General features: G+C 43.7%; 1 protein-coding gene across 1 annotated transcript; it reads right to left on the bottom strand.

Annotated features, from left to right (window-relative positions):
- Nucleotides 1–1,891: 1,891 nt before the first annotated feature.
- Nucleotides 1,892–11,133, bottom strand: LOC121566956 (amyloid-beta A4 precursor protein-binding family B member 1). Its single transcript, XM_041876908.2, has 14 exons — nucleotides 11,010–11,133; nucleotides 8,991–9,623; nucleotides 8,640–8,848; nucleotides 8,450–8,509; nucleotides 7,861–7,937; nucleotides 7,663–7,723; nucleotides 7,324–7,470; nucleotides 6,799–6,926; nucleotides 5,574–5,688; nucleotides 4,951–5,035; nucleotides 4,789–4,869; nucleotides 4,475–4,590; nucleotides 4,182–4,358; nucleotides 1,892–3,990 (listed from the first exon to the last, which is right to left on the bottom strand). Exons 2-14 carry the CDS (start codon nucleotides 9,604–9,606, stop codon nucleotides 3,835–3,837), a joined length of 2,028 nt encoding a protein of 675 aa, XP_041732842.1. The 5' UTR covers nucleotides 9,607–9,623; nucleotides 11,010–11,133; the 3' UTR covers nucleotides 1,892–3,834.
- Between the last annotated feature and the right edge of the window lie 1,673 nt (nucleotides 11,134–12,806).

Here is a 12,806-nt window from a genome sequence, read left to right as displayed (position 1 = left end):
TATCCAGGCTGTTCTACTGTAGATGTGTGATTAGATTAAAGTGCCCAGCAGTGAAGATATGAGCCCACTCCACGGCTCTGAGAGGAGAAGCAATGTTCCACAAGACTACACATTCATTACTCAAAATAAATCTCCATTACACAAATGCCGTATGCATAATTATAGAAATAATTATAATTGTGATTATTTTCTCCGTGAGCCGAATTCCTTTAAATTGGGATTGACACATAGTGGGTGTGAAAGATTATCGCAGGCACATGTGAATAAACACATCTAGTCACATACACTCACACATGTTGAATATCCTTTAGAAATGTGTTTCAGCATGATAGGAAAGAGTAGAATAAAGAGACACAAGGATGAGATTTAAGCATGGATGGCTAAAAACATACCACCGCACAGTCAGAATCATATGGAACAATATGAATACATTTGAGGATAGAGGAAAATCAGAGACAGAAATAATTATATTTCCTTACATTTTCATGTAAGGACTTATGTCAAATAAAAATACTTTTCTACAGTACTTAATAATAACCAAGATCAAATCTATAGCATGTTGTTTGAGCATTCTGAAGTATACGCTAAAATAACCCCAGTTCTGGGTGGAGGTAGCGGAGGGTAACAGGACTTTGATATGGGTCACCTCCATCAACAACACACTGAACTCGGACACCCTCCCACTGTGAGCCAGCACACCTCAAATTAATCAAACTACAGTACATTGTAAAAGTTAGGGACGAGGGAACACAAACAAAACCCCAAACACACAACCAACCCAGTGTGAATGTGGCAGGAAGCTGGCCGATCCCTTAAAAAGGACCCGATAACCGCCAAGCCCTTGAAGAGTCCCACAGCACAGCAGTGCAGTCCCGCTGTCAGGGAATAGGAGAGGTATCCTCGTACAGACGGAGAGTCCATTACACGTCTGGGCCTGGACCACTTGATGTGCACCTTTCATCTCCAAAGCTATCTCCCATGGAAACAATAACCAGCCTATATACAGCATCCCTCCCTAGGCCTTTTGAATACACCAGGAGTAGGCAGCATACAGTCATGAATGAACAGGTGACATGGGGTGACCTCTGCATATTATTCATGCATGGGCCTTGTACCAACAGAGAATGATAGAGGCCTTTAGTGGCCAAAAGGCCTTATTAGCATGGGCAGCGCCATTGAGGGCTTCCACCATTTTAATGTAGTCAACTTGGTGGGACTTCCAACTTCATTGGCTGATCCCTCCTGGTGACCCTGTTGGAGTCATATCCAACCGGGTCATCATGAGTAATCAGCCAATCGTGAAGAAGAAAATGGACTACTTAAAAATGGAGATCGGCTCAATGGCGCTGCCCATGCTGTCACAGACGCTAGAATGGCACAGATACAAAGATGAGTCCTCTGTCTATCTCTATGCTTGCACCTCTCACAATACATTTTACATTTTAGTCATTTAGCAGACGCGCTTATCCAGAGCGACTTACAGTTAGTGAGTGCATACATTTTTTTTTTCATACTGGTCCTCCGTGGGAAACGAACCCACAACCCTGGCGTTGCAAACACCATGCTCTACCAACTGAGCTACACGGGACTATACATATGGTAAAACCAATGTCAGCAAGTTTCATACATATGCAAAGGACTAGACAGCCTGCCTGGTCTGGCTTTGCTTCCATTTTAATGGGATTCCCAGGAATGTCAGATAAAAACCATTGATTGAAAATGGAGGATTTCTGTGGTTCTACCACCGGTTACGAAAGGAGACAATTTACAGACGGAGCTAATCCACAACTGCCTTTTGGAATACAATCTCTCCAATCCACATGGCTTCACTCAGCCACCTCATACCAAAACCATGCAAATTCTTCCACTAAGAAAACGCCCCAACAAAAAATAAGATATGTTCACATTTATTTCTTGTGCAGGGACTTTTATATACAGATACATTTTATACACCTAATTTACATAAATTGTTAAATAAATGTATCAGCTAGTGTTCCAGTATTCATCTTGTTTTTAATGTTGACCTTGGAAGTACTAACATAACAGAATTAGAAAAAGGAGCACAATGATAAGTGAACAGGAGTTACAGTATAATATTAAACAATCCAGTCTAATTCCAGATAGTGTTTCTATATTTGACATGTTTCATTTAGTTATAGGTCAACTAACTATTGCACTAAATACTTCTGACAAACACAGTTCATTTTTTATTTATTTTTTACATAAAAACCACAACTAGTCTGACTTGTGTTCTCTAATACAATCAATAATGAGCAAATGTGCAACTGCTCCTCAGTAGTATCCATTATAGTGTATGAAAGCAATACAAAATACATGACTTAGAGGGACCAGGACCCAAACAGAGCAAAAAGTGGTAAAAAATTAAAATAAACAAAAAATATAAATAAAATCATAAATGCAAACCATTGGAGTCACTCTCTCAATGTTATCCCTGTCCCAGGGCAGTGACTAAGGGAGACAGATACTGACCTGCTCTCAGCTACTCAGTGGAAAGGACCTGACAGTGACAACTAATCTACTACTAGCTAGCTTATATATTGATAGACACGGATACAGGCTAGTGACATGCCTTACAAACACTTAACAGGTACAGAATACAGCCCCCCCTTTACCATACAGTAGCACACATCTAGTATGTTACAATAACAAAGAGTTCAGCACTAAACCGCTGCAGGCAGATATTACCCTTGTTATTCCTCTAAGCTATTAAAACATGCAGTGTGGTCCTACAGTACTATTTAGTGGTGGTGGGTACCAGCTGTGGTTGACTGACTCAGATAGAAAACTCAGGCCTTGAGCTGTTGTATTTTCTAGGTCACTTTTCCATGACCAGAAATCTATTTTCAACATTGCCTCTTTTTGTTGGCCAAGCCCTAGTCAGATAGCCTAGCCAGGCCCCCACATGAAAGAAACCACAGCACAGTGTGTGCTGCTATATAAGCCTATGGAAGCCTGGCAAGCCATTCTACCACCACCACATACAGGAAAGTCTGATTATTGCACAGAAGCACTGAACTTGCAAATGTTCATGCAAATGTATGGGAAACGCAACTACAGTACACTCCGAAATCAGTGGTTGTTCACTACGACGTGACACATAATTACTCACTTCTTTAAATGGAAGACTAAAACACACTGTTTGCAGTGGGGAACATAAAGCTCTCTAGGTGACACTGTACCTGGGCTCTTAGAACCTCAGTTGGGCAGGAGGAGAGAGGCTGAGGAGTGTACAGGGTAAAACAAACATCAGGAGACTCTACTATACTAGGCTCAACAGTGATTGCATGACCTTCTTTAGACACCAGTAGAAAAAAAAGAGGTGCTGTTACTTTTTGGGGAGGAGTTTGGGGGAGGAGCATGGCCCCATGACTCGACCATAATTGCACTGAGGAAGAAATGAGATGTATTTCTGTGTGGAATCCTCCTAACTTCCTACTGTGAAGAAACATGTAGTTACATCCCATCATACAAATACTTCCTGCCAGACATGGTTTCTGCTAAAACACAAAAATAGTGACAAACAGATTAAATTCCAGCAACAGGACAAACAATGGGCCGTTGTCAGGGCTCATTCAGTTTGAGTACAAAGCAAAAAGAGAGTTATACAGTAGATGTATAGAAAAACACTTCGCAATCACTAGTAAGTAAGCATTTCCTCAGTTACATATAACTCCATGCACTAATGACAGGACTATCTCTACGGAAGGCCAAAAGGAGTGTAAGGCCGAAGGAAAGAGGGGGAGGGGGAGGGAGAGAGAGAGAAGCTGCTGGGATGGGTTAGTGTTGGTGGGGAGTAGATCTTCTCTCTTCTACTCAGGGGGACTGGGACCCTGACCTGTACTGCTTGAAGCTTCCCAGCAGACTCTGGACCCCCATCCTGACCCGGCGGGCCATGGAGTCAGCAGGGGGAGTGGTCAGGCAGGAGCCCAGGCTGGGAGGCCTCGCGTCCAGACACTTCTGGTAGCGCAGCTGTGGACAGGACACAGACATACAGCAGGACTACATCAGTAGAGATACTAAAATGCATCAATACCATTCAAGGAAACAGGCATTTATTAATGAAATGTTCCATATTATAGACAACATATCATCCTCTTGCCCGTCTCTCTAGACCACTGATTAATCAATAATGGAGTCCACTGTCCAGTCTGGTGACTCACCATGCAGGCGGCCTGCACCGCCTCACTCAGGCTGGCAGCGTTGGGCTCACACCAGAACATGTGACAGATGAAGTCCCCAGGGCCCTCTGCCATGATGAAGGCAAAGGTGTGGACGTCCTTTCCCACGCCCATGAAGGACAGGAACCTCACCCGGCACTCTGACAACACCTCCTCGGTCTGGGGAGGACAGGGGGACACACAGCACAGTCAGGAGAGAGACATACTGACATGACTCCTACTAACTGTCTGTGTGTAACAGAGATGATGTTGTGGATGGGTTAGTTAGTAACTACCTCTCTGGTGAGGATGGTGAGAGTGGCAGGGGCCACGTTGACAGAGACGGGGGTCCAATCCTGCTTCCTTGTGCTGTTCGTTGCAGCCTCCAAAGCATCATTGATTGTGTCCACACCTAGGAGATGAGAAAGTTATACTGTTAACAGTATCCATAAGGCAAGGTAAACTGCATGGGAGTAGCTAGCTAGCCATGTATGCAGTGAAGCAAAGCACAGTCCCACACAAAGCACAGCCAGATGTTTTACTGCACAGCTAGATATATTTACCTAACTACCAAGTAAATAAAATATTTCCTTACCCATGCGTCCCTTACCTACAGGCTTGGTCACAGGTACGTTACCAAGGTAATACACAAGGAAATGTAGGAAATTCTCATTTTTTGGAACGGGAAACTCTGCAGAGGAAGAAGATGGAGTTAGTGTCTGGTGTCTTGCTTCTGTTATAAAATGAACTCTAGAACTATCACAGGGGTTACCTTGAGCAGGAATCTCCATGGGTTTGCACTGGTCATAATTGTACCTGCTCAGAAATGGCTTGGATAGCTTCCTCTCTGTCATTATCTGAATGTAGGGAGAGACATGTTCAGGTCATCGTGAAATGAGTAATTCCAGAGGAAATAGTATATTACATGGGAAACATGGGAGCCTCACCCTGGAGCACATCTCATGGGAAACATGGGATTACATGGGAAACATGGGAGCCTCACCCTGGAGCACATCTCATGGGAAACATGGGATTACATGGGAAACATGGTAGCCTCACCCTGGAGCACATCTCATGGGAAACATGGGATTACATGGGAAACATGGTAGCCTCACCCTGGAGCACATCTCATGGGAAACATGGGATTACATGGGAAACATGGGAGCCTCACCCTGGAGCACATCTCATGGGAAACATGGGATTACATGGGAAACATGGGAGCCTCACCCTGGAGCACATCTCATGGGAAACATGGGATTACATGGGAAACATGGGAGCCTCACCCTGGAGCACATCTCATGGGAAACATGGGATTACATGGGAAACATGGTAGCCTCACCCTGGAGCACATCTCATGGGAAACATGGGATTACATGGGAAACATGGGAGCCTCACCCTGGAGCACATCTCATGCAGACTGGTGGCGATGTTCTTGGCAGGTGAGTCACAGCGGAACACATGACACTTGAGGACCTGGGTCAGGTTGTCTCGCGCTACATAAGCAAAGTCTCTGTTGTAACAAATACAGAAAAGTACACCATTTACATACTGCTACATGAACCCATGCATTTCTCTAACTTTAATGATAACAACCCACAAGAAAAACTGGCAAAACAAAAAGTATTGCATGCAATCATGTTAGATATGAAAATACAATCAATTAAACTATATGTTGGATAAACACCATGGGACATGAGAGCATAAAGATCAAGAAGAACTGCAAATAATCATATCTGTACAATACCTTTCCCTGTATAGGGCAGCGAAATGCAGCATGAAAATAAATAATGATCAGTTAATCACAGTTATTACAAAAACACTATTATAAACTGGGTGGTTAAAACCCTGAATGCTGATTGGCTGACAGCTGTGGTATATCAGACTGTATACCACGGGTATGACAAAACATTTATTTTTACTGCTCTAACATCATTGGTAACCAGTTTATAATAGCAATAAGGCACCTCTGGGGTTTGCGGTATATGGCAAATATACCACGGCTAAGGGCTGTATCCAGGCACTCAGCGTTGCGTCGTGCAAAAGAACAGCCCTTAGCCGTGGTATATTGGCCACATACCACACCCTCTCGTGTCTTATTGCTTAAGTAGAAAATTAAAATCAGATTTGTAGTGAATGTCAGTGCCTTGAAAGGAAATGTTATTGCAATACCATGGACAGCCCACCATAGGCCAGTGGTGTTATTGCAATACCATGGACAGCCCACCATAGGCCAGTGGTGTTATTGCAATACCATGGACAGCCCACCATAGGCCAGTGGTGTCTCAGGATTGCAGTTCTGTATTTGAGCATGCCATTGCCAAGTGGGGTTTGTAAGGAATGTAAGTCCTCTGTTAGGGCTCATAGGCTGCATTTACACAGGCAGCCCAATTCAGATCATTTTTTCATTAAATTGGTCTTTTGACTACCGTAATCAGTTCAGCTCTAAAAAGATCGGATGTCAAAAAGTCTGATGTGATTGGTCAAAAGACCAATTAGCGGAAAAAATATCAGAATTGGGCTGCCTGTGTAGCTACACCACTTAATGTGACTGCCACAGTTGTTCAGTGCTTTACAACCTCCAGATGTGGTGCCAAACGGTGACTGACTAGTGGACACTGACCTGCCGTTGTCTCGACCCACGCCCCACACGCGGATGCTGGCGATGGGCTGGGAGTGCAGCAGAGTCTGGCCCAGTGGGTCGATCAGATTCATAGTGTCATTCTCCAGGACCATCAGCATGTCCTTACCCTGATAACACAACACAAACATATCACTATCCTCCTGAAGCACCACCATGCATAGCAAATTGAATGGCTTAGCGATCAACCAAATTACATTTGAATGTGCCCATCTGTGCTACAACTGATAATATTCTAGAAAACAGTGGTTAGACTTGATCCTGTTTTAGATTAAGAGACATTCCCAAGCAGTGGTGCATATGGATGACTATAATTACTCTGATGTTCAACACATAGCAGCTGCAGGGAATAGCAGTAACTGTGAGAGGTAATTGCTTCAGTTTCTGGGTAAAAAAAGACAAAGCAAGGTAAAAAGAGGGTCTCGGCCAGACATGAACCCCATCCCTTCCCCCAGACAGGAAGAGCCCACCCCAGTCCCTTCCTGTAGTTCTGGTCCTCCGACTCACCTCTCCCCAGATGCCAGCAGTGTCGTGGAGGTTGTGTTTGTGGTAGGACAGCTGTCTGATGCAGTTGTTGACAGCCACGCTGCTCTTCCCCGGTGCCATATCATCTTCAGACATCTCCACCCAGCCCAGAGAACGCACAGCAAAATACTGGCATAGCAAATAGAGGCCAGAGAGAACACAGGATGGGCCGGAGAGAGGGAGAGGAATAAACCGACAGACGCAGTCAAATTAGGAAAGGGAAGAGTAGTTGTATGATGACAGGGAAGGGACAGACAGATGACTACAGTCTTCCTGCCTCAGTGCTTTAGTGAGAGTAAATGTAAGTTAATTTGAATGTACCTTAGCATCCAGGTCAGTGCCATGGGGATCAAGGTTCACCTCTCCCTCGGATTGGGAACAGCTACAAGAGAGTTACAAGACAGTTACCAGTCAGGTATAGTTTGAGAAAGAATAAGAGAAAGAATGGAGGGTTTAAGAGAGACTGTTTTGGCTGAGAATGAGATAGTACGTTATGTGATAAGCTACCACATGACTTACTTCAGGTTGATGGATGCATAGCGCAGGGTTGCCCCTTCAAACTCCTTCAGGCTCTGGTCAGAAGCCACCTCTCCCTCCTGCAATCACAAAAAAGACAAAGAATTTGTCAATTCATTATCACCAAGTTGATCAAGATCCAGATGTGCTGCCTTCTAAAATCCACTGTTTCTAAAACTGAAATATTGAGGGTTGAAGCTGGGAAATGTAAAGTGCTCTGTTATTGGCAGAATGTATTATTTTGGCTATTGAAGCGTAGTGCTCTGCTTCTGTCCCTTAGGAAACGCCAAGACAGTAAAAAAACGTAACCCTACTTTTTCTTCTGTTTCCATGTCAACTATTTCCCACATAATAATGATTTATCCGCAGAGTCTGTGGTGAGGGTTTATGTTGAGTGTATGTTACAAATTATGTTTTTCAATGAATAATCTGAGACATAAAAAAATATTTAAAATATATATTAAAATAATTATATTCTCTTTTTGCTGTGGTGTCAGTGTTGCCCTTTTGGTAAAGGATATCCTGAATATGAGGGCTTGACCATGTCCAGATTCTCATTAGTACTTATTTTAATATTCAAGCTGTCTCTTACCTTCCACAGCTCTCCATCACTAGTCCCTTCATCTGGGTTAGAGAGGTCTCCCCATGTTTCCTAGGAGAGTCAGACAAAAACATGATGCCTCTTCTTCTCCAAATATTCTAAATTGGGAGAGCATTGATCTAAGACTTCTCAGAACAGAAACTTCACAAATCATCCCTAAGGCCTATGGGTAAGAGCTCACCTCAAGCTCTTCCTCACAGGGTGTTGTCTCCAGGGACATACTGGAGGACATCATGGAGTCTCCCACCTTGTCCAGAGGGGAGGGGGGCTCCCATTGAGTAGTGCCAGTAGGGATGTGCCAGTAGTAGGTGCCTGAGGTGTCTCGAACCCGCATCCACCCAGAGGGCAGGTCTGTGTCCGCCTCAAAGGCCTCAGAGTCCCAGAAGGACTCTGTGTGGAGAGAAGGGGAGGGTTAGAACGAGGAGTCTGCTTACGTCGCATGCAACCTGAGAAGCACTTATGTTAGACTAGACAATAATCATTATTACTCCAACAAAAGTCACACAACTGATTTCAACAAACCCGCCCTTACCTTTGTTTCCATTTGGAGGGCTTTCAACAGTGCTGTCCTGAGACAGTGCTGGCCAGTTGGTTTCTTCATCACTTGGTGTTCCATTTACATTAGAGAACAGCAGACAGGGATTTCTAGCCACCCCACCTCCCTCTCTTTCAGCCTCCACATTACTCTGCTCGGACTTCCTCTCTTCATCTATAAGACTGCAGGCCTCTTCATCTGCCTCAGATTGATCTTCCTTCTCTTTGTCGCCTTCTTCGCCCTCACCCTCTTTATCCTCTGCAGACAGTAGAGTGTCGATGAGTAGTGGCTCCTTGAGAATGGTCTTGGACTCCTCTTCCTTCAAGCCCAGGGTCTTGGTGGTCTTGGGAGCTTTGGTCTGCTCCTCAGTGGTGTTATGAGGGGAGAAATCCTCCTGGTTCCCATTCTGGTCCTGGTCCTGATGTTTCTCAGCTACTTTCCTCAGTTGGTTCTGGCCCTCCTTGACCCACTTAGCATTGTTGCCGCCAGTGGATTCTTGGTCACTCCAAAGGCCGCTGTCATTCAATTTGTTTTTCAGCACTTCATCTTGATGTTGGTTGTTGGCTAAATGATAAGACACATCATCATCATCATCATCATCATGGCCACCCATGGTACTATACAGCAGCTCTGAGGGGAATAGAGGAGGGTAAGGTTAGAGAGAAAAGAGATACCTTTGCCCATCTGATCACTCGAATGTTGATAATAACTATTGAGCAGTGTGAGAGATGTGTCAGTTTAGTTATGAGAGACAAGTGACCTGGCTGGCTAGCCAACTGTTTGACATTGTAACGTTAACTAACGTTAGTTAGCTAGCTAGCGAGGTAAAGGTAATGTTATCAAGCTAGTGTCGTAGTAAATATTAAAATGTTATAGCTTGGTCTGACTCAAATCTTGTGCATGACCCATTTTAATGTTAGGAGCTTGTTTTCAATCAATGCTGTTCCTATGCAAGAACAATGGACAGAGCCAATATCTTCTCAAGGACAACACCCACGCCACAGGCCACAATCTGGTTGCTCCCCACGAGACTTTCCTTTGAAAACATACACACATTCACACACACATCTCCATGCATACGCACACTCATCCTCATGCCTCACGAGTTACGCACACACACAAACTGCACTTCTTTCTACTGGTCGGGTGCCTAGGGCAGAGGACTCTGCCGTGCACAAAATGGGGCTTCTACTCTGGACAGAGCAGACCCGCCTCCTACGCCTCCGGAACCAATCAAGGGACTAGAAGAAGGACCCCTTCCTTTGTGTTGCATTGTATAAAGTAATGCTGAAAACTCTGTTTTTGATTCCTTCTCAACTGTATCCATAAGAGGCAATTGATTGGGTCCATGCATTGGGCCCATGCATGTAGCTTGAGCAGTACCAGCTATCTCTGTGTTTAATAAACTGCCTTTTGCTTAAGCATATTCCTCTCTGTCTAGCGTCGTTGGTTTGTACTTCCTCTCCTTATGGTTTCACCAACACTAGCCAGGTAGCTAGCTACCCGGCCTAACTAGTTCACTACCTAACGTTGACACATTAAAGCAAACTTAGAAAATAGCTAGCTAGTAAGCTAGGTAGCTAATGTTAACTGCGCCATTAGCTAGCTACAGTACATTATCAATGAGATATGACACATATCGCTACGCTATATAGCTAGCTAACTTTACTAGCTAACATTAGTTGGCTAGGCCTCTCCAGCTATCTTGCTAGTTACTAATTTAGCAAGCAATCAATAACAATTTAAATGCCATGACAAGCGCTAGCTACTGTATTATTGCTAATTTAGCATACCAGCTATGTGGTTTAGCTAACGTTAAGTCAACTAAAAGGCAAGCTAGGTGGCTCCTTGCTAGGTTAGCCTCCTTGCTAGCTAGCTACACAGTAGCTAGGTGACCATCTGAAATAACGGGTATCATCCGCCATCATCATCCCATAATAATATGGCCAGAATTGGTACACGAACACAAAGGACGGCACTTTAAAATGTGCGCCATTAGCTACTAAATCTACTTACTTGTGCTGTCTGTGTCTTCGATAAAATATGTTATTGTTACATATTTCCACACGTATGAAGGCGTATAGAGGGGTCGTTTATCTGGATTCCTAGCAGATACTGATGCTGCGCTGTAGAGTAGTGATTTGGGGGGCGTACGTCACGAATTTGTCGCCCTCAACCCTCTTATGATCGCTGATCGGAGTCCACAGAATGCATTATCAAAAGAGATTTATAGAGGTGTTTTAGTACTAAATCAGTGACATAGTACAGTGGTTCCCAAACTGTGGGGCGGGTCGGCAGGGGCGGCGCGGGGGTCCCCCCCCCCCCAAAAAAAATACATCCATATATTTGTAAAGGAACTCAGTCTGGGTTTAAAATTACTCTTGAAAGTTGTAATAGTAAAATGCACAAGGTGCAATTTAGAAATTGGCTAGTGCATCGTCAGTTCCTCGTCATGTTAGTCATTGCATACTTTAGAGAGCTATTTATAACTTGTCAGAAATGTCCAGATCAACTAGCCCATGTCAGCTAATGTTTTTTTATTTAGGTTTTCTAGCCCATAAATATTTTTTTGTCACTCTAATATCACATAAATACACATTAGACATGGCAAAAGTTATAGAATTGCAAAAAAAAGTAGCTTTAAAACAAAAATGTTTGCACCCCATGACAAAATGTGCAGAATTGCAGGAAATAAGTGCTTGTGCCCATAGAAATAAGAAGAGGGGGGGATGTTCCCCAATGCTGGAAGCCCCCCCCCCCTCCCCCGTGAAAAAGTTTGGGAACCCCTGATATATACTGAACTAAAATATAAACGCAACATGTAAAGTGTTTCATGAGCTGAAATAAAAGATCCCAGAAATTTTCCAAATGCACAAAAAGCTTATTTCTCTCAAATGTTCTGCACAAATTTGTTTACATCCCTGAGCATTTCTCCTTTGCCAAAATAATCCATCCACCTGAGATGTGGCATATCAAGAAGCTGATTAAACAGCATGATCATTACACAGGTGCACCTTGTGCTGGGGACAATATAAGACCACTCTAAAATGTTATTATAAAAATTTGCAGTTTTGCCACACAACGCAATGCCACAGATGTCTCACGTTTTGAGGGCGCGTGCAATTTGCATGCTGACTGCAGGAATGTCCACCACAGCTGTTGCCATAGAATGTAATGTTTATTGCTCTACCATAAACTACCTCCAACGTCATTTTTGGCAGTACTTCCAACCAGCCTCACAAACACAGACCACGTGTAACCACACCAGCCCAGGACCTCCACATCCGGCTTCTTCACCTGCGGGATCGTCTGAGACCATCCAATCAGACAGCTGATGAAACTGAGGGAAATACTCATTCTGATTGGCTGGGCCTGTCTTCCCAGTAGGTGGGCCTATGCCCTCCCAGGCCCACCCATGTGAAATACATAAATGAGGGCCTAATTTATTTATTTCAATTGACTGATTTCCTTATATTAACTGTAACTCAGTAAAATCATTGAAATTGTTGCATTTTGAACATAATTTTGTTCAGTATAGTAGACCTGAAAAAGTCAGCCAATTGAGGACAAGCATTTCGCGACACCCGCTAGATATGTGTATGTGACCAATAAAATGTGATGTTGGACAGAACACTTCGTAGTAAATTATGGGAATTCTGCCGTAGATACTTTGCCTGTCTGTGCCTAACTACAAGAATTAACCTCCACTGTCATGCACCAGACTGAGAAATACACCAAAACAAGATCTTTCGGACTAGATGCCGAATTGTTTTTGTTTCTTTTTAATATACTTATAAATTACATACATTTGTA

The sequence above is a fragment of the Coregonus clupeaformis genome, chromosome 5 (genome assembly GCF_020615455.1).
Source record: "Coregonus clupeaformis isolate EN_2021a chromosome 5, ASM2061545v1, whole genome shotgun sequence".
Classification (NCBI taxonomy): domain Eukaryota; kingdom Metazoa; phylum Chordata; class Actinopteri; order Salmoniformes; family Salmonidae; genus Coregonus; species Coregonus clupeaformis.
The sequence above is the reverse complement of the archived record's forward strand: the minus strand, read 5'-3'. Positions and strand labels throughout refer to the sequence as shown.

Coding starts and splice junctions, on each gene's coding strand:
- LOC121566956 (XM_041876908.2), bottom strand. CDS start 9,606: ATGGGTGGCCATGATGATGATGATGATGATGATGTGTCTTATCATTTA. Junction 7,471..7,662: donor GCACTGACCTGGATGCTAAG/GTACATTCAAAT, acceptor TTGCTATGCCAG/TATTTTGCTGTGCGTTCTCT. Junction 5,689..6,798: donor GTGGGTCGAGACAACGGCAG/GTCAGTGTCCAC, acceptor TTGTTACAACAG/AGACTTTGCTTATGTAGCGC.